Here is a 22,275-nt window from a genome sequence, read left to right as displayed (position 1 = left end):
CGGCGAGGGGAGGCGGCGCCGCGGCTGCGACGTTCCGCGTGCAGCGCGTCACGTGCGCCCGGGCGGCCAATGGCGCAGCGCTTCGTGTCGGAACGGCGGGGGCCGGAGTGCGCGAGCGCCGGGCGCGGGCGGGCGGGAACGGCGGCGGCGCTGAGGGGCGGCGGGGCCGGCGCGGGAGCGGAGCCGGCGCTGGTGCTGGGGTGAGGACAGCGGAGAAGGGCTGCGGCCGCTGGGTGAGGGCTCCGAGAAAGTGGAGGGTTGCTGAAGTGCGTGGGGTGAAGGCGAGCGCGGAGGGGTCGGGAGAGGGGCTCTGGGAGGCTTGGGGACAGCCTGGGAAAGTAGGCGGGGGGGCGGATAGAGGAGCCGCTGAGGCTCGGTCCGGAGCAGTTATTTGGAATTTATTTGGCCTCTGTGGGCCGCGCTGCGGTGGTGTTTCCCAGCCTGGCTGCCCTGGAGGTGGGATAGTGTTGCCGAATGTGGCTGTTAGCGGCTGCCCAGCTCTGGCCTTGCCCCGCCTGATGCTGCGGTCCGGCTCCAGGGAGGGCTCCAGGGGTCTGTATAGGCCGGGCTGATTCCTTCCTTTCCCTGTGCTCCAGGGCAAGATTCGGGAGCCTTCTTTTGTGCTTGCTTTCGAGTCAGTATAGGAGAGGCCAAGAAAAGTACAAGTTCCTTTGTCTGACAGACTTGCTTGTGGCTGCTTGAGGACTGGGAGACTTGCTTACTAGTCAGATTAGTCGTGGTAGGAGAACCGAGAGAAGACCTCGGTAACTTTATTACTCTTAGTAAATTGCTTGTAGAAGTAATTGCAGGACGTGAGCATTCACAGGTTAGTGTATAGCAATTCTGTAACGAAAGCAGTAGCAGAACACTAGTGATGCTCTGTTTTCTGAGTACATGAGACTTTGAATATTACATTTATCCAAGATTTTGGTTAATTACTTTCAAAGAAGGTTGGAATTGGGTATTTTTGTTACAAGATGAAGTACCTTATTATTTTCTAAATCTGACAGATTTTTTTCTAGGTACATCATCCTTGAACATCGAATCGTTGTGCAGCTATTGATAAATATTGATAAATTAATGAAGAACTGGTTGTTATCACCTCTGCAGTACTTGGGGTAAACATTAAACGGTGCACTTCTTGTACAAAGGTGAATAGTAGTTGAGATGTGTAGCTGCTCACCCAACAGAATTAAATAGTTATTATGTGGCATAAGGGCTCTTACTTCATTGACAGATGTACCTAAATTAAGTGCATAGATAATTATTAGAAGAGCTCATTATTGCATGAGTTTAATGTGTACAGAATTTATTGAATTCTGGAATGTGGTTTAAGTAGTTGCAGTGTATGACGTGGAAGGTGCAACTTATATATCCCTTTTTGATTGAGAAGCAGATGGTGAAGAGACATAAGCAAAAAAAGTATTTAAGAGACTTTATTTTGAAAAGGATTGTAAAAATAGTTGGGGATGGCAGGGCTGAAGGAGTTGGCAGTAGCAGCACTAAGATACTGACAGCATATAAAATAGGTGTTTTCAAAAAAGTAAATCAAATAATTGACAGTATCTAAATATAAGACTTGCTTTCCCTGATAACCCTGTGCAGTCTAAAATGCTGCTTATACTGGAGTTTTATTTGTATTTGGTTTTTATTTACATCTTATTCTATGTTGGAGTTTGATATGTTCAATGGCAGCATTAAATCTGTGTTTGCAAGTTTAAAAAATAGTAAAACTTAAGACCTATTTTTTTACTATGCTCTATAAATCAAATATAGCAAAGAACAGAACTCCTAATGTAAAGAATTGTAGAAAAAGAAAATTTAGGTTTATTTTGTTATCAGGAATAATACAAGCTGAAATGGTGAGCCAGAGCAGAAAACCTGAAGGACTAACTTGATGATCTCTGGCTCTTCATCAGTTATGAAAGAGGGTTTTGCTCTTAATGGAGGACGTGAACTGTTCCTTTTAGCTCTGTTCAGTGTTCAGTAGTAGAAGCGGGATGATTGACCTTAAGATAGTGCAGCAGGTGATTATGCAAGCATGATGCAGGTGTGGGCTAATGAAGTAAATAAAAACAGTCACATATGTGAGATGACCACATAAGTCTGCATCTATAAAGCACAAAAAGGAAGAAAGCCCCAAGAGCATGGAGGGAATGTACACGTGTGTAGTTTTTAGTGTCCAAGTGGTAAAATTTCAGGTTAGCGAAGTGGTGAGAGAAGATATGTGGGAAAACTTGGTACTAAAAATATGTCTGATACTGTGCATGAAGAATACTGGAAAGAACTGTCCATTTGGTATCTAAGTACACTGATCAAAATACAATTTGTTTCAATTGCTGCCCCTTAACACTTGATATCATGCAGGCTGCTGGCCAAATAAATGCTTAAGAGGGCATGGGAAGATTAATCCTGCAGGCCTTTTGCTCTTGTCTCACAGCATTCATTTTAGCCTGCTGACTTGCCTATTAGAAATTGTATTCTTTTTTCCATTTTTGGTTCTTTTTAATTTTGTTTAGAGGGAATTGACTTTCAGGTAAATGTTTAGTTTTCATATGCATCCGGTATTCAAAGGTTTTGAATTCTGCCTGACAAATATTGGGCCCCATGCTGGCTAGCAAAAGTGTTCTAACCTTAATGGTGCTCAGACTGTAAGTTTGTTTATTCAGCTTTCAGGAAAGTAACACAAGTCATCTCTGAGTTGTTCTTACATTACATTTAAATCGGTGTAATCTGGTGGCGGGGGGGACATGTTACATCTAGAATGGTCAGGGTCCTGTTGTACATCCTTCTGGTCAGCTGCCAGCCAGCATTCTGTCTCTGAACATTTGCCTTTCTGCACTCGGTGTTTTAAATATAATATTCACAGGCATATTATCTGTTCTCAGCTTTTAGTTGGAACAGCTCACCCTGTCCTTCATGAACATCATGAGGCATCATGTGGCTGTGTGGAACTGTTTCTTAGTAGGCCACAATCTTCCCCTAAGTTCTCATATATTTATTGCAAAATATATTTTTTGACAGATGAGTTATTGAAAAAAAATTACAGCTTTTAATTATTATTGAAGCTACTTGTCTTGTATAAAAGACTTTTTTTTGCCTTCAGTTCTAACACTGAGGGCTTCATATGTAAACCTTTTTATGCAGTGGTATTTGTCAGATGAATTATTTGATATCAAAGATGTAGTAGGTGTTTTACGTCATAAAGCAATCTGATTTGCAGATGAGCTAAGCCAGCCTGTTGTTAAATAGAGGAAAGTGTGCTTTACTTGGCTGAACTCTGGAAATGAATGATCTGCTCTATCATATACACTGAAGCTGAGCACGAGTCCCTAATAGTCTTGTCTTCCTGCACCTCACAGTCATCTCTAGACTTGTTTTCAGGCTCCTATTGTTGCACCAGCTAATTAGTGATTTGGTCTTCGAGTAGGGTAGGTTTTTGCAGCCTGTGCTTAATTTAGGGCTGCTCTGTTTGGGGTCCTAGAACTCAAGGTTAATGTAAAGCTAGTTCAGGTGTGGCAGTGTGAAATGTTAGATGCAATGAAATGTGCTGTGTATTTACTTTTCCAACTTTGTGTGACAGTGGTCAGTTAAGTGTAAAGCAAAGACAAACACTAAAGTGGTTGTTATGCATGTGAAAGGTCACTTTGCAGTATTTTCACTTACATATTCTGTGAATATGAAAACAGCGTAATGGAGTTTGACAGGTGTAAGTCAGTGTGCTTACAAGTGTGTCATTGACTCCTGTAGCATACTGGTCTTCCTCTGCCAGCTACAGCTGTAATTAAGTTGTTATGGAATGTAAACAACTTGTTCTTCAAGTATATTTCCTTTTCTTTTTAGGAACTGGAGAAATGGCCACTACACAATCTGTCTTCACATTTGCTCTCTGCATTTTAATGATAACGGAATTAATACTGGCTACAGAGAGCTATTATGATATCTTAGGAGTTCCAAAAAATGCATCTGACCGCCAGATCAAGAAGGCATTTCACAAGCTGGCTATGAAATACCACCCAGACAAAAATAAGAGTCCTGGAGCAGAAGCAAAATTTAGAGAAATTGCTGAAGGTAATATACACTCTCTTTTGTCATAATAATTTGATACATGTCTTATAGATATAACCTAAGTGCATTTTTTTTTTACTGGATAAGAGGTATAAAGGGTTTTTTTTCTGAATTCGACTTAAGTGCTGTCAGATATTAAGCATCATAATCTGAGTTGTTTCTGTGTTCTTGCACATAGGACGCCCTTTTACACAGTTTATGCATTTCTGCTTACTAGGCTTTTGGCATATTCTTCTTCTCATAAAAAATACTTGGTAATAGGACAGCTTTAGCCCTAGGAGGTTAATTTTTACTTTTTGATCTGGCTCAGGATTAGTACCAGGGCTTCAGGAGGGCCTAACAGCAACTTTGCAGTTACTATGGGGAGATTATAAGAAAACACACAGCAGGGTGCTTCAGTGGCTCATGGTGGAGATACAATAGACAACAGGTGCAAGAGGTGCAAGTGGTTATAAGGGTAAACTTTTTCACCTTGAGGATAATGGTTGGATTTGAGGATCTAGGAGTTCTTTTCCAGTCTTAACAATTCTGTGATTCTGTTCTGCAGGCCAGTGTTAGAACACATAACCTAGAGAGGTTGTGCAGTCTCCAACACTGGACACTTTTCAGGAGTGACTGGGTAAAGCACTGTCTAACCTAGTCTGATCTCATAACTGACCCTACTTTGAGGTTAGAGACTGAGGTCATGTCTAACTTAAACTATCTGTGATCCTACAAATATAACACAAGTATGGTGTGATAAAATGGTGCAAGTGGATAATAAAGAACAGAAGGACTTTTCCAAAATTTCATTTTGGATATATCCAGTCACAAAATCTAGCTTTATTGCTGAACTTGCAAAATGAGAATTGGCACATGGTGAAATTAATTCCCTGTTTCTCCTCAGTGTTTATGTTGTTGCTTGTAACTGGTGTAGCTAGAACTTGCTGGGTGGCAAAGTAGCTTTGCAGATGTTGCCCTGGGCTTCTGTGATAGGAGTGCAGCAGATCCTTTGTCTTGTTAGGCAGAGCTCCTTACTCATTCTTCCTCCTTTAGGCTTTGTGATCACCACCTTTCATTGTTATTTTGTTTCAAATCTAAACACTAATATTTATTGGTAGTTAAACTGTTTTGTATTATGTGTAACCTGTACTCATAATATAGCTGTGTTTATTATTGTAAGTAACTATTTTGACACAGTTTATTTTGGTTTGGAGACAGGTAAATAAATATTGAGCTCTTGATTAGCATGAACTTTGAATGAAAGTTTTGTTTGAAATTTCCTCAATTCAGGTAGAGTGGGAGAGAAAGCTGTTGTTCTTTGTATTTGTGTATTATTTTATTTTTTCTCGTTTTTTAAATGGAAATAAACTGTTAACTTTTTTTTTTAACATAAATAGCATATGAAACATTGTCAGATGAGAATAAACGAAGAGAATACGATCAGCTTGGCCGTCATGGAGGAAGAGGAAGTAGTGGAAGCCCGTTCCATCAGTCATTTAATTTCAACTTTGACGATCTCTTCAAAGACTTTGACCTATTTAGTCAAAACTCGCGGTCAAAAAAGCACTTTGAAAATCACTTCCGAAATCATCGGGAGGCTCATAACCGGCAAAGACGTTCTTTCCAGGAGTTTTCTTTTGGAGGTGGGCTGTTTGATGATGTGTTTGAAAATATGGAAAAGATGTTTTCATTCAGTGACTTTGAAAATGCACACAGACACGCGGTGCGAACTGATGCCAGGTTTCATGGATCCAGCAAGCACTGCAGGACTGTCACTCAGAGACGAGGAAACATGGTTACCACATACACTGACTGTTCGGGACAATAATGTTTCCTTTCTTCTAAAATTTTCTTCTTTACTCAACATCTTCATAATCTTTCTTGGTTTTGTGCTAACATGGAAGAAATTCTCTGAACTGTATTTTCTAAAAAACACTTAAACTACTATAAAGAGGTTGTAAATGAAACTAATCTTCAGAATAGAAACAACATGCTGTTGGGAAATAAATGTGTCAACAACTACTTAGAATGGTAGAGAAATACTCTCACGTGACAGAAAAAATTATATATATTTGAATTTATGAACACTTTCCCTAAATTTGAACACAAGATACATGTTTTTCATTTCAGAAGTGTAATATAATTTTTTTCATAGAAGCCAGTTCAGGACTGATTGAATTACTGGTGTGTAGGTTGAAGCAGAGGAGATACTTTAAATTTTGACATGCTGCTTTTTTTTTCAATAGTTTCTTTCGAAGTTTGCACTTGCAGTTTTTACCTGATACAGATTTACTGTGCAAATTACATAATTTACACAAAATAGCAGCAGAAATTACTTCCCTGGGTCTGTGTTTCTCTCTCTAGCATTGCAAAATGTCATAGTAAAATTCTTACTTTTTGAAGTTGGAAAATAGCAATGGAGTATGTGAAGACTGTGAGTGATGTAGGAATTAGTTTTATTTCTGAGTTGGCCTGAAACGATATTAGGATTTGAATAACCCTTGACTTATTGAGGGGACATAGGGATATTCATGTATGTAAGTTTGTGTGCACACAAAGTTTTTGTTTTGGTTTTTTCCCCCTCCTTCCACAATACAAATATCTCTCTGACAGGATTTGGAAGAGCACACCCAAAACACTCTTGTTTTATGCTAACTGAATTACCACGTGTGCAATGTATTTTTTATAACTCACTTTATTGAACTAAAATATCCCTCTGAGATCTTAGGAACTTCAGTAAGATAAGCTTTCCTGCAGATTTGTAGTGTTCCTGAAAGGGTCTTAGTAAAAGCTACAGTGTTTAGATTGGCAGATTAATTACCTGTCAGCAGGAATTTTTCAGTGTTGGGGTTTGAGTGGTAAATTCTTAGCCGAACCACAGAGTAAAACTGAAAATTACAATTCTTGTATTCATCCAATGCTTTGTGAGGCTAAAACCTGGTAATAAGGACAATACTAATGGGTATTGATTTTAGCACCATGGAAACCCACAACCAGTGTAAACTACTTAAAACGAAAAAGGAAAAAAAAAAAACACCAGAAAATGCTGCACAACCAAACCCCCAAATACATTAGCTGATGTCAGTCAAAAAGTTCTGTTGTAACTTAGTTTAACTAGTAACTTTTGCTTAACTAGTCATACAGGTTCAGTATGTTAAATTGGCTGTCCCTTTAGAATTGGGAGGTAAGAATTTACCTTTCATGTTGATTGCATGAGCAAAATAAGCATTTTAACTAGCAGTGTTCTAAATACGCTTTGAGTTCTTAAAATCTTTATTAAGAGACTTAACCCTTTGCTTCTCAGATGGATATTGAAAGCTGCCTATTTGTTAAGGAACTTTAGCCTTCCACTCAAGTGTACATATTATTGCTTGTTCAGTTTTCATTGCCTAATCCTTGAAATGGACTGTTGCGCTATATTAAGTGCTTTTCCTTTTCCATGTTCTTCTTTATTTATTAATAGACTAATACCTCATATATGGTCTTTATTAAAAGCCAGTAATTTGTGCAACATTATCGGAATGTGCAATATTCTTACAGTAAGAAAAGTACTGGATTGAGTGTGTTTGTTTTTTCACCCTTTTCTTCGTAAGTAGAGATTTTTGTTTCTTCTGTATAATTAATATATTATTCAAGCAAAAATTGTACTTTGTGTAGATTTCTGCATTTATTTTCTTTAACACAGGATTCCATTAGTCCTGTGCATGATTCAAACTATCTGCCCAATTCATATCATATGGGCATCCAAGTGAACAAATTATTAACTTGAAGTTACGAATTACTTTCTCTCACAAAGATTAAGTATTAAACATGAGAGTGCTTGTGAATGTCCTTTGGTGGGAGGCAACTCTTGAAGTGGGATGCACAGGTGAAATATTAATGCCTTAGTCTAGTGAATTAAATGCCTTTCTTAGTCTAGTGAATTAATTTTATTAATTTAAAAAAAAAATTGGAGTATTAGAATGAGCAATTCACTTCGGTCCCTTCCTGAGCTCTGAATTAGAGGGAATGAAAGCTAAAATGAACACTATCAATTGTAGGAAACACATTTCACCCCGAAAACTCAAGTCATTTAAGTGACTGTATAAGTCCACAATCTTTTGAGCTAAATTATTAGGTGAAAATAAAGGTTCTGGCTGTTTCTAGACTAGTTTCCCCTCTTTAAAAATGCTCCAAACTTAGTATAAAGTGTGCTTGTTTTCCTGATCTCTTTGAAGTGTAAGAAAACCAATAGTGTTGCTATTTTTATAGCTGATCCACCTTAAAAAAACTTCTCTCTAGTCCATTTTAACTTGATTTCATGTTATTTCTCTTAATTACTTGTCATGGGAAAAACAACAAATGCTTTCCATTATTTCTATGGCTTCTCCAAGTCACCTTTCTGGTTGTTTTTGTTGTTGATCCAAGGTCAATCCACAGAAAGCAGTGTATGACTGTCCCTGTGGTTTTCTATGATGGGTTTGCTTTGAATAGGCTTCAGCTGGGGAAACTCAGACAGGCTTTCCTCAGCCAAGATCTTCACTTTCATGGCCCTCAGAACACAAGCTTGCAAAACACGTTGTGCTTCTCACTTATTCGGAGCTCTTGCACATTCTTTCCCTATTTATAGTGTTTGCTTCACGGCAGGCTCCAGCGGAAGTCCTGGTATAACCTTATGACACCCCTGACTTCAGAGTTTCTTAAGTGCCATCTTTGATCTCTCTTTAAATCTTATGAAAATGCTCAATAAAATCAGTTCTTGGTAGATAAGGGTGAAAAATAAAATCCTGAACAATTTTTTGAGAGTAATTTATGCATATGTAACTCCAAATGATTTAGTTTTTAAAACTACCATTGAAGTGGTTTTTTATGTTTTTCTTCCCATTATACTTTTGAAATACAGTATCTAGTGGAGATGAAAGTACTGTAAAGTTAATTAGAGTGCCATTACATTAAATATATGAAAATTAATGGTGTGGTATGTCTTTTTTTTTCTTTTTTTTTTTTCTTTTTGCTTCACGATATAGATGGGAAACCAAATGGAAGTGGTTTATGTGGTTCTTGTGCATTTTCCCTGAATGAGATGATAAGAGTTGGCAGGGAGAAGAGAGTGGGACTGAAAAAAATTTAGTCAATTTCACCTGGTTTGTATTTTTCTGGAGATGTTGGGAATGGCTTGGAGTTAAAAGTATTATGCCTTTAAACAAAGCAGGCAAAAATCCTGTGCAAAAGGACTTTTTCCTGAGAAGCAGGAGGTGTAAGAGCTGAGAGCTGCCTGGAGTTGGTGGGTCACTGCCTGCTCTCTGTCCTGCTGAGGTGGGTGAGGGCAGCGTGGCCAGGCTTGGAGTGCCACAGCAAATCACAGGTTCTGAAGCTAAGGTCAGATGCTGCTCTGCTGATTCACAAGACTGCTTGAAAGTTCTTGTTTTCTGGGTCTGATCTTTAAAAAGTGGAGAGTATGAAGATTTTGGGATTTGTTTTGTCTCATCTGGCCATTTCTCATTAGAATAATCTTCCTTGGAAGAACCCAAGAAAATTGTCATTTTATAATGCAAACCTAGATTTTTGAGGACTAAATATGTTGGAAACAATGTAAGATCTGCCTTTTATTTTTATGGCGAGGGGTGTGGGGGTTTTTAAACATAGTTTGTAAATTGAAAACTCATTAAAATTGTCTGTTGGACTTAAAAGCCACATGTAGAGTTTATCAGCTGTGCCATGTATTGGGCTCCTTTCAGAATAAAATGCTGCTCAGAGGATTGCTTGGCTCTGGCAGCTGTTGTGGTTGAGCCTGACTGGTCTGCCCCCGGATAGTGAGTGATTCACACAGCCGTGCCACTGGCTTTGGTCCTGTGGGCACCTGTTCCTTCAGGAATGGGCAGAGACCTGCTCTGCAGAGGCCACTTAGCAGTTGTGATATCCACTGACAGTCAGTCATTCCTGCTATAGGTCTGAATCACTTCTAGGATATGGCTGTGCTTCATCCTTGATTCAAGTTCCTTTTATTGAAAAGTTTTTCAGAACAACAAGCTTTTCTAAAATCAAACAATAGACACAATAATAATAAAAAAAAAACCCAATACCAAAGCCCAACAAATCTGCTTTGAAGTGATGTACTCCAAAGCTTAATTTGGGGCATGTTGCCTATTATGCAGTGGTGTGTGATTCAACAGCACCTATGCTATGAACTACAGTGGCAGTGAAATGAACATTGCTGCAGGGATGTTGGGCTCCAGGACGGTTTGGATGGATGGAGATGAGAGATCTCTGAAGGCTGATCTTAGAATATATGGTTTATTAGAGAGGGTGAAAGGCCCTGCTTGGAGTTGCCAGAAGCGACATGTGGCAGGCCCTAGGGAGTGGGGGAAGGGAGAGGCAGGGGGTAGAGGGAGATAAGAGGATGTTCCAGGAGAGGGTGGAAGTTCCAAGAGGGAGGAAGTTCTAAGAGAGTGTCTGGCTCCTCGGGACCCCTTATCAGGGGGCTTCAAGGTGGGCTGGAACAAGACTTAGGCCAATGGGGTCACAGACACCCGATGTTTATCTAGATACAAAAAGGAAAATGAAGTTTTAGTGGTCACCTTGATGGATGTTATTGCCGTAATCTGTTCATCTCCCTCTGATGTGGAAGTGAGTGTGAATTAGGAAAGATGAAGTGAGCTGTCCTTAGGTTGCAATAGAATTTAACCCATTTTACTTTAGGACTTGGAACTTGCAAGAATTTTAGCCTTCAATAGGCAGGATTTTAGGTAGTGATCTAAATGACAAGTTGTGTGTTATGCCCATGTGGCAGTAGTAACATACTGTCGCCCTGTTCTTTTGAGTTTTAAAGTTCTTCTAAAAGTTGATATTTACATATTTCAACTGAGTTTTCTCATGCATGTTCATGTAAATAATGATTGTTTTGCATTCTTCTTTGTGGGTGGAGAGAAGCGATGGACTGTTGGTTTGACCAGTGTGGTTGGAGAAGTGGCAGTTTCACCCTCCAATCCACCATCATTTTTGCTATTGTATATGTAGTGGAGTCAGAAAATAAAGTTTGCTTTTTTGGGTTCTTTTTCTTTCCTTTTACATCGAGCCTGCTTTTGTGAGTTACTTCATTCACAGTGTGACAACATACCTGTCTCTTCTGCTCTGCAGCAATAGGCACTTCAGGGAGCTCAGATTATAAAATGGAGCTGAAGTGCCTGTGTGGTCTGCGTTTGCCAGATCCGCCTGGCTGAAGCAGGAGAATCCCTTGCAGCACCAGGAACATTAATGCTGAGCATCTAGAGCTCCAGCTGAGGGAGAAGGTCCTCTCTGCCCAAATTGCTTAATGAATCCCAACAATGAATGATTCAGTCTTTCTGCTTTAATATGTAAATTTTTGCATTGAAAGTTGTTTTAAAATAATATGGATCTTCAGTCTGTCAGGCAGCCAATGCCTGCTTGGGTGAGTGGTTCTGCCACCTCTTGGTAGCTCAAACTTGGAGACAGGTGGGGAGGCAGGGCAGAGGAAGGGCTCAGACTGTTGATGGGAGCAGAGTGCAGATGTTATCACTTGTGTACAAATAAATTAAATAATTACCTGTGCAGATGGAGCATAAATATAGCTTGCTTCTGCTGGGAGCTGAATGCAGAGCTTGTGGCTTGTTGGTAGAAATGTTATTACTATCAACAACACATATTGTCTTCACCACTTCTTACACCCTCCTCCCCTCTGGTTTTTTGTTTTTTTTTTTCTGCTTTTGATGACTGATGACTCTGCTTCAGTTGTTGTATTTCCCCCATTTGCCAGTGGCTATAGTAGTTATGTTTCTAATTGCTTTGCAAGTTCCTGTCAATTGACTTTAGTCCATATATAAAAAATCTATTTTGCAAATCCAATTTTAATGGGTTTAGGGTTTTTTTAATAGTGCAAACCATTTAAATGAAACCTAATTTCCTCCTATTTGTCTTTCCCCATATCCTATTGAGTTAGCTACATCTAACTAGCATGAGGTTTTGTAGTGGTTTTCTGCTTTATTCCATCTGTGGGAGGACAAATGATACCTAATTTGGCATAAAGTGAGACAGGTGCTGACAAATTGTATTTATATAAAATCTGCAGATATAAATTTAATCTAAATTTTTTTTTTTTAAAAAATATCCCTGGCAGGATAAGTTGGTCTAATCAGAATTTAGCATGATAACCTTGAAGCTTAAAGATAAAAGAAACTTGAAACCTCACCCAACCAAACCCAAAACTACTACCTTGGTGAGTGTGAAGGTTAACCTGAGCAGGGTAAATATTTTCCAAAATCTCTTCCGTGAACAGACAGAAGTCTGTTTCCTCTTCTGGGAAACAGAATTTTTAACAAATGATAAATAAATATCTGTAAGAAATAATGGAAGGAACTGACTGGAGCACTTATACCGCCACAGGTAGATTTATGATTGCTAAAATAAAAAGATTTATTTCAATTTATGGGCACCTAATGAAATCCATATAGGGCACTGTATGAAGTTATCCCCTTGACAACTGAGTATTATTTACACTTTCTAAGTACTCTTTTGCATCTGCCCAGATTCAAAGTACTTGCATCAGCTTATGTATCCTTCACTGGTTATGAGAATGCAAGGAGTTATCCTGAGTTATTGCTGCTTAGACCCACAGTAGCTTATTGCATGCTCATAATTCAGTCACGCGTTTGAGCCCTGACCTGAGTTACACATAGTTACATAAATAATCTGATATACAGCCATGAGGAGAGGCTGGATTTCTTGACTTCTGACATTGTACTCTTACCATGAAGCTGTTCTGACTATTCAATCAGGTCCTGCCTCCTGAACCAGTGTCAAATTAACAGACTGCTTCAGGTAATGTTTTTGACTGTTACAAAACGTGCCCTGTGTACAAGGTGCTTCTACTGAAACTTTTTTATTCTGTTGTGATGAAGTTGGATCAGGAACTACCCTTGTTTTATGTTGAAAATAATGCATTTTTTTGATGTGTGGATCTTTAGTGAAGAAGACATAGGTAGTTATTTTCACATCTGTAGATTTACAGTAATTTAATTGGTCTGTGTACTAAAAAAAATGTGGATGGAATAAATTTCAAGCTTAAAAGACTGTCTTTGAAAACTGGATTGTGCCATAAAAAAAGGGTAGGCATGGAGAATGGGCAATTTGTCATGGAGCATCACAGTTGCCCAATAAGTGGTCTTGATTTTCCAAGGAGAATGCATTTGAAAGAGGGGAAATGACTGCATTATTGCATTTATGTGCTGCAGGACTCCCGTGGATACACATTATTTATGCCTGTATGTAGTATTGCCAGTAGGTGGCTGACTGTCACTTCACACTGACTTAAGTACTGTAAAATAACAGCTGTCACACCTCATGAGACCCACAGTCTATTCCAACAATATCATAAATCTGTTTACTTGCTGTCCGTGAAACCTAAGAACTGCAGAAATGCTACATGGCACAGCAGTACTCCTCTATGAAATAAGCAACAAGCCATCTTTAGTGCATTTTTTTAAATGCATGCAATTCTTTTCCAGGCAAACAAATATGCAAATTAGGCTCAGAAAATATATTAGTCTCTTAACACAGTCTACAGGCTTGTTTCTGTTGTACATGCCTAAAGGTTGTTCTCCATTTCAAGCCACTATGTACATGTGAGGTGATTCTGACCAGAAAATTGTCAATTTCTTGCTTGTTTTTTCATTTTTAAAAAATAAATTCTATGTCAAGCTGATCTTTCTGTAGATACTATGGCTCTTCTTCCTGAAACTGTTAAAAAGAACTGCTGTAAGAGGGGAAGAAAGTCACCTCTGAAGTTTTATTGGATTAAAAATGTGAATAAACATCTGTAAGGGTGATCTCTTCATGCTTACTTATTGTATAAGTAAATTATCAATATCAGTGGTTATTGTTACTTCCAATGAGGCTTGGACGATTAAACAATGAAGTGGCAAGTGGAGATTGAAGCAGATGAATGTAAGGTGATGTTCATGGGGTAAAATGAAAACTAATGAGTCTAGATTTGATGATCACTGTTAGCAAGGCCTTGGTGTTGTAGGGCAAAGGTCCAGGAAAACATCAGCTCTGGATCTAGGAGAAATGAGCAAAGCAAACCATATTTTAGGAAGGAGTAAATAATGAAGAGAGCATACTTATGCCACCATATAAATCCATGGTTCACCTAACCCTTGACTCTGGCCAGTTCTGATCCCCTGATTTTCAAGACACAATGTTAAAACTGGAAGGCATTTGGAAAATGGCCACAAAATAGATGAAAGAATTTGCATATGAGATTTGACTGGGTAGATTATCTTTCTTCAGCCTTGAGAAGTGGCTATGGGATAATGCACACACCTCGTCAGTGGTAATTGGGTCACGGGTAGGGACTGACTGTTCCTAGTCTTTTGGGCTACAAGGACCAGTCAGTTCCAGGAAAATAAGAAAGTAAGCAGTTCTTCATACAAGAGATAGTAGACTTACAGAATTTGCAAAAAAATAGGGTGATGACATGTCTATGAGAGAGGATCAAGTTGAAACTGGGCAAATCTTGGAAGAGTTTTCTGTTGGGGTTTAATAGACATATAAATCTCTTCAAGCTCAGGAACTTCCTGAGCAAAATATATTTGGAGCTAAAAGGAATAGAAGGGAACACCAGCAAATGTGCTTGCCCTCTTTCTAACCCTCCAAGGGGTTTGCTAATGGAACAGCTGATGAAAGCGTATTAGACTTGAAGGACCTTTGGTTTGAGCTAGTGCAGCCATTCCAATGTTTTAAGACTCTTAAAATTCCACACTATTTTAAAATTTATTAATAATTTTGTTGGATTTTTTTTTTTACTCATCTTCCAGCTTGTTAGTAAGCCGCCTTCTAGCAAGTGTAATTTTACAGGTGCATTCATGCTCAGCTTGTTGTGATGTCCTCTGGCAGATGCAGCTGTGTGTCTTCTGTCACTCTTAATACTGTGGTTTTTCAGAACAAATTCTGACTACACACTTAGAGTTAATAATGAATGTTGTTTAGTGGAAGAAAGAACTTTAGTCTTGTTTTCTTTTTCACCCATATTGGCAATTTCTTTTGACCTAAGATACTGTGCCTGATCTTGTGACAGCTAGATTGTAAAATCAATGGATAGCTGCAAGTTGCACAATCCGAATTCTATAGACTATGATTAAAGAGAAAGGAATTAGATTGGGTTAAAAGAAAGGAAAATATATTTGAACAAGCAATAGAGGAATTTGAGTTCTATTTTCATTATTTATGGTGTTTTTTTGCAGCCTGCTAGAAATATGTATACTCAGGAGTATGGAAAATATGGAACACACACACAGACACAGAATGCCTTGTGCTGCTGCGTGGTGACTGTCAGCCCTCCCAGACACTGTGCACCCCTGTGCTCCGAGTTGCTGTCTCTGATACAGAACTGTAAGCACAGATACAGCCATGCATGCATAGCTGTGAGATATGGCAGTGCTGTCAGATCAAAGGGGGTCCTGTCCCCCAGCCATCTAAAATTAGTGATTGTTTTGAAAGAGCAGCAGAGCATTGCTGAACTGAGTTCCCAGAGACACAGATATGTCTTAGTCTGGAAATACTGCAACAGGGACAGAGAAATCCCAGCTACCACCACAATAATGACCTGGCAGCAAGGATTTCTGATAACACATTGTTTTCCCCCTTAAGTTTCATTTATTTATCACAAGCTGCAATTGTAAGAAGTTAATCCTCCAGGCATAGGAGCAAAGTCAATGTTTACCAACCCTGTAGCTAATGATATACTGGAAAGGCTGAGCATATTTTTGCTTAGCAGAGAACAGCACAGTGACTACAGTAGGCACCTAGAAGACAGGCAGCAAACTTTGCCTTAGATATGCAGACAGGTCCAGGGGGAGGATTCTTTGGAAGTTCATTCAGGGTTGCTATTACTTGCTCTTTGCTACTTTTTTATTAGACCCTTACTCAAAATTGTCTTCTGGACTAGGGGAGGAAAAAAAAATCCCTCTGGAGAGGTTCTCTAGCAGGGGTTAGGAAGCTTTCTGAATCCCTGAAGTGACAGTCAGCATGGCCATCTGTGCTGGGGGTAAATATGGAAAAGCTTCGACTCCACTTAACCTTGAGCCTGGAGTTCATTGCAGAGATGGGCAAGAGACATATCTGAGAAACAAAACTAGGCAAGGATCCAGTGATTTGTGGTCACTGCCAATTTTCTGCTTACTCAGAACAAGACTGATATGATTTAAGCAAAGCCCTGCACTATAAGTAACTGTGGGAGTCTGGAGACCCTTCCATCAGAATGAAGAAATGGCTTGTTTCAGTTTAACAGTTAGAGGAAGCTTTCAATGAAAATACTTCTGTTACCTAATTTTTCTTTCCTTGGACAAGGGGTGCATGAATAATTCCATGGACTAGAGGATTTAAATACAATGAGTGACTTACAGAGAGTTTGGGCAGTTCAGGGCCTTTTCCCTGGGGCGTTGTAAATTGGCCAGTTACCTCCAAGTATGGTGGAGAACTCTCAGGTCATTGCAGACTGATAGGACCAGGGGATTTGTGAGTCACAGGGTACAAGGCTGGGAACTGAGAAATCAGTTGAGTGTCATAGACAGCCTCTGTCTCATCAACAAGTGTTCAACATTTATGAACAATCCCATTGTCTAGAAATGCAGGTAGGTGATTACAAGTATCTCTTACAGCAAGTTTTTAGGAGAATGTGTCTGTTAAAGAAGGTGAAAAATGAAGGTGAGTGTGAAAAATGAAATGTGGTGAGAAGGGCTAGAATCTGCTTCACGGCCCCACTGAATATGCACTGTTCAGTATGCAGTCTGTGTTCTACAGACACCTGCTGATAGCTCTCGATAAGAGTGTGACCACCTCCTTGGCACCATACTTTAATCCTTGAATAGCAAGGATAATAACTTTGTATGATTGTTTTGCAATATGCATCATTTTTAGGCAATACAGTTCATGTGGGATTCACCTAAACATCAGTAGGGGCAGGAAGCCCTGTGCAGAGGCAGGTTGGCTCCGATAGCACTGTTGCCAGACTTGCAGAACTGCTCCTAAGCAGAGAAGACAACTCTCAGGTGCTCTCATCTGGCTGTTTAAGGAATCCTTCAGTGTCTTCTTCAAAGGACCAGTGGAACCATCCAAGTCCAGCCTGAATGTTTTCCTTGACAATGTAGCCTGAAGATGGGAGCTGGTATATGGGGGTGTACTCTTGGCCAGGAAGAGATATAGAAAAGTCCCAGGGACTTGGAGAACATTTTTTCAAAAGGTCACGTCTTTTCAAAGAACTGCATTATCTATTTTGAAGAAATCCATGTGAAATAAAAAGGGCTATTTTTTAATGATTGTTTAATCATTAGTTTTATAATAAACCAATGATTTTCTTGAGCGAGGTAGATTTCCTTCTGCAGAAATGAATCTTTCCTTAGCACTTCAATAATGAAAGAAGAATTACCCTCAGTAGATCCAGATTTGCACTTTGACCTAAAGAGAAATTAAAACTAGTTTTTCAGCATATTTTCATACATATGGTGTGCTAATAGTACCTTACCAGTCCTGTTCAGTTTAGAAAGATCATCTGAATGAATGCTGTTATCTAGGAACTGATCCAAAACAAGGAGGTGGTCCAAACTCTCCTGAACTTTCTGGCAAGACAGGTTTCAAAACTTTCTGGAATCAAGGGTTTACCTGGCAGCTGAAGCAAATAACAAATGAGCTTTCAGCAGTGGCTCCCAAATATCTCAGGCACAGCTTTACTGACAACTCTTTTTATCAACTTCAGAGCTATCATACCTTCAAAAGAAAATGGGCCATACATGGGCTTAAAATGCTGAAAGGCAACATTGATTTCTTCCCAACCCCATACTGCAGCTTCATAGACAAACAGCACATACAGTGAACCTGCACAGGCTTCAATAGTGTCCTCAGAATACAAAGAACCACAGCCTGAGCTGTGCCAGCTCTGCCTTGAGGGTAGTCCAAGGAGATGGGTTATAAATGGATTTGCACAGTTTTTCAGCTCCAGGTTACTGGAGCTCAGCCAGGCCTTGGCATACTTGAAAGCAATTAGGGAAAACAAAACAAAACAAAGAGCAGGTCAATGTAATATTGCTGAGAGCTTGGCAAGGGCTATTTATTGCCTGAATTAACCTTTCACACCATTTTTTGATAAAGTTGGTGTTGTGCTGCTGAGACAACAACATTTTTTCTCTTCTTTGTGAGGAGAATCTGAGACCGAATGTTCCCTGAGGCCAGGCCAAAAACAAAGAGAAGGAAAACAAGAATGTATTCCTGGAGGCCAAGGTAAGAGTCAGGCTGGGGCATCCTATCTTTGAAAGACTTAAAGCACAAGCTGCTACAGTGAGGAATAAACCTGGCATTCCTTTGGGTACTGCTAGCCAACTCTGCCTGCATTTTGTTCTTTTCTGTCCATGGCAGCTAAAATCAATGTGGCATAAGAAAGGCAAAGAACCAGGAGCTTAACTAATTACAGAGTCTCTGCTGGCAAAGCCACATTAATTCTTCTAACCCTGCACTCTTTTTAGTGGTGCTCTCCTGCGCGACACATGAAAAATGTGAACTGCCAGGAGCCTTTTTTTACATTAGCGAAGAGGAGGTTATTGATGTGGCTGTATTAAACTGGAGGTGGAAGGGGTGAGGGAGGTGGGTGAAGCTCTGCATTATTGTCTCCAGAAACAGTTAAAATGGCAGAAGAACATCAGCTTTCAAAGACAAAGATGAAATCTGAAGTGGGATAAAAATTAAAATCCACACCATATGCTGATTAGATTTTTATGATAAAATACTAAGGTTTTTTTTTTTTTTTAATATATGGAATACACATTTTTAGGTCTCATATAGGGTCTTTCAATAAAGTTTTCCAGTTTCTAGCTGGGCAATTTAAAATCAAGACATCATGCATTTCATGCTTCGCAAAAAGTCTGAAACACAGCCGCTCCTGGAAAGCAGCATTTTAACATTTCACCACTGGATGGAGACAGCACTCCAACTCTTGTGAGTAAATACTACTGGGACTGTAATGAAATACCTTGTGATTAAGAAATTGAATAATTAGTGGTCTGCAACTACAAAGAGTGGAACACCAGCTAGATTTGTGGCAAAAAACTTATTGAAGGCACATCCCCCAGATTTGAGCTTGACCTATTTTTATGGTGGGAAAAGACAAGATTTAGCTGAAAAAAATTAATTCCACTTCTCCCTCCACATGAAGCATCAATGACACAGACTAGCAAAAAACACAGGAAGATAAAGCAAATCTTTTTAGGATCCTTTCTATATTTCCCCAGGTCACAGTATATTTTTCCTGACAGGGGGATCCTTCAGCTTTGTAGGTCTGGTCTTGTGCTGCAGGTAGCAGCTGGGGTTAGTGCTGCAGGTAGCAGATGGGGTTAGTGCTGCAGGTAGCAGCTGGGGTTTCTCCAGCAGAGGTTGTAGTGGATTTGATGTCATGTTTGCAGTGGAGAGCCTTCCCTTACTTGAAAGCAGCAGAGAAGGTTGTAGGCACAATCTTAGAGGTTCGTAGGAAAATTTTCAGAGATCACAGCAGTTCAGGGTTGATAGCATAGATAGGGGAGAGCCTGCACTATTAGGGTTAGTTTCTCTCATCAAGTATGTTAATGCCTTAACACACATTTTCTTCCCTCTTTGTGTATGTGCCTGAAGTTCATGTGCATGAGAGAGGGAAGGAGGAAAGCCTGAATTTTAGCCCAGTCTCTTGTTTAATCATACTGGGCTTCTCTGCTGTTAGCTGTAACTTTTGATTTTTTTTTTTATGATTTAAAGATAAAAAAATGAATTCAGAGATAATTAAATTCTTATAAATTTTCTGAAATTAGCCAGCCAGATAGGTTGGAGACTCTTGAAGTACCCAGACTAAAGGCTGAATAGTGAACTCATATAGTATACAGTCTACTCTGGAGAGAGCTCTTATAAGTGCCCCTTCCCTGGGAGAAGGTTTAATCAGAACTTGCAATCAACCACAAGATAAGAATAACCATAGGCAACCAGACTTCATCAGTTCAATAAGCACTAGAACTTTTCCTTAAAAGCAACAGAAAAGCTGACCTATTCCATTACCATTTCTCCTCTGCCTCCAGGTCACAGAGTCTGTACAGAGTTTAAAAGCCGAGAATTTTCACAAATAAAAGCAGCACCAAAGCAAATAACATCCACTGAGACTGATTTTTCATGTGTCTGCTTGTTATATTCAGGCGATGTTTTTTCCAGACAGCTGTGACATTGCATAGTGATTAGCGGGATGAAGCTCTGGAGGGAAGGGGCATGAAAAGGGGAGGCTGAACATAAATGGGTGTGACAGGTCCTAATGTATGCCTGTCACTTTTGTTCCCCAAATACAATATCTGTTGGATCAATTATATGCTGATCTACATGAAAATGTCTTAATTTTTTTCCTGAAACTAAGATTTCAAGTGTAAATCCTTTGCCCACAGCCAAGTCTGATGTAAATCTTCAAGAATAGATTCTTAAAGGTGTTTAGGTTTCCTATTCCTGGGTGAAAATCTCTGCCAGCTTCACAGTCCAGGATGTCTAGGGAGATATCTGGTGCTGAGACAAGAAACCTGATCAGTATGTTGAGCAGAATTCTAAACCACTATGGAGAAATGCACAGTGTTTAGGCATGAGGGGGAGGGGACCTTCTGCAGGTAGGATACGTTTGCAGTGACAGAGGTTTGCAAGCATGTGCCTAGTTATTTACTTATTCTTGTGCTCAGCTATTGATATGTACCCACCCCATCTGTTACTCATCTGGTATGCTGCTGTTTGCAGAAAGTGGGGAATACAGAAAGGCTTGAGAACCACCTTTCCTTCACTATGTTATGGGAGAACCCTGACTTGAAGGAGGCTTGGGCTAGAGGGAGCCAGTCTCAGTTTTTCTGTCCACTTCTTGCTGTTTTTGAGGAAATACCTGATGTGGGAACTGGTCAGGAAGGGGATATTCTGTTATACATCCAGTCAGTGTGAAATTACAAGCTGTGACTTGGTCAGTGATGACAAACAGTTTCATAGGAGAAGCCCTTTGAGGAAAGAAACATGTCAAAAAACAACCTCTGCTCTATGTGCTCGATGTTAGAGCAGGAGAATGCACTTACTGGATGGAATTAAGAGGCTAGATTAAGACATGAGAAACAGAACAAGAGACAGGCCAGGAGCACATGCTTATAGTGGTGATGAGTTTGGGTGTGCTGTAGATACATTAGAAAAATTGTGTGCATGATTGACAGAGGCAATACCAAAGCCAGGGCCCTAAGCAGTGAAGAGCAGCAAAATTCAGCTCCTTGTGATGGTGAGACACGACCTGCTTAATAGCATAGGACCTTGTGGGTGGTTATCCATGATCATTAGAATGAATCTGAAAGTTCAACATGTGCTATGTTCCTAATCCCTCTCCCTGCTACCTTTGTGATTGATTAATGGGTGTGTGTGACCTGACTAATCTAACAGATTTTCTTTCTCTGTTTTGTGCAGCAACTTGTAGTTCCATGGGCACCTCACAGAGTGCCACAGTGTGGTCAGATGTGCTGGGTTTCCTCTGCAGCCTTCCAAGTGACCATGGGAATAATGTCCTGGCATCTCTCCGTGAAGTGCTCCATCACATCCCAAGTACCAAAGGCAGAGCTGAATGTTGGATATCCCTTCATGCCAGGCAAGCACCTCAAACCTTCGCTCTGATAACTGATTTTGCAACTGCACAGAGCCAAGTAATGCTTGTGGCTAACTAATCCATGCACAGAAGAGCATGTACTTACATACAGGCGTGATTTCTTTGCTGATGGATCTCCATGCTCTAACACTGGTACAAGTGCCACAGTGCCACAGGAAGGCTTATGGAAGTTTCTCTCCTCATAAGGAAACTTCAGAGGCTGTGTCCATTAGGTCATATTAATTTGCCATTCACTGCTCTTTCTCCTGCTGTAGAACTGCAAGTAAATTCTCGAGGAGAAGGAGGAATTTGTTACTAGCATTTCTAACTCATATGGGATGAGTGGGATTTCAAATCAATATCTGGCTCCTTCTCAGCTTCTTCTTCCTCCAGCCTGGCCCATTTCCATCAATCATGAAAAGCTTCCCACTCTCAGCAAATGGCCACTCCATATGATTAATCACTCAGGTCACGGCCATAAAGAGATCTGCCTGTCCCATAATTTCAAAACCATCTCAACCAGGCAGTGTGCCAGATTGATTAAGAGGCTTGCTATGGCAAATAGGAAAATCATTAAT

The 22,275-nt window shown here is 39.9% G+C and overlaps 1 protein-coding gene across 5 annotated transcripts; it reads left to right on the top strand.

The window, feature by feature from the left end:
- Nucleotides 1–73: 73 nt before the first annotated feature.
- On the top strand, nucleotides 74–9,000 carry DNAJB9 (DnaJ heat shock protein family (Hsp40) member B9). Of its 5 annotated transcripts, none has more exons than XM_072921966.1 (4): nucleotides 100–233; nucleotides 1,023–1,151; nucleotides 3,844–4,071; nucleotides 5,448–9,000. In XM_072921966.1, exons 3-4 carry the CDS (start codon nucleotides 3,855–3,857, stop codon nucleotides 5,876–5,878), a joined length of 648 nt encoding a protein of 215 aa, XP_072778067.1. In that variant the 5' UTR covers nucleotides 100–233; nucleotides 1,023–1,151; nucleotides 3,844–3,854; the 3' UTR covers nucleotides 5,879–9,000. The 5 variants fall into 5 exon arrangements, with proteins under 5 accessions (XP_030113738.1, XP_012424425.1, XP_072778067.1 ...); XM_072921973.1 differs by having other exon boundaries at nucleotides 106–200; XM_030257878.4 differs by lacking the exon at nucleotides 1,023–1,151 and having other exon boundaries at nucleotides 74–200.
- The last annotated feature ends 13,275 nt before the right edge of the window (nucleotides 9,001–22,275 follow it).

Source organism: Taeniopygia guttata, chromosome 1A (genome assembly GCF_048771995.1).
Source record: "Taeniopygia guttata chromosome 1A, bTaeGut7.mat, whole genome shotgun sequence".
NCBI lineage: Eukaryota > Metazoa > Chordata > Aves > Passeriformes > Estrildidae > Taeniopygia > Taeniopygia guttata.
Note: the sequence above shows the minus strand (reverse complement) of the source record. Positions and strands in the feature narration are given on the sequence as shown.

Coding starts and splice junctions, on each gene's coding strand:
- DNAJB9 (XM_030257878.4), top strand. CDS start 3,855: ATGGCCACTACACAATCTGTCTTCACATTTGCTCTCTGCATTTTAATG. Junction 4,072..5,447: donor ATTTAGAGAAATTGCTGAAG/GTAATATACACT, acceptor TAACATAAATAG/CATATGAAACATTGTCAGAT.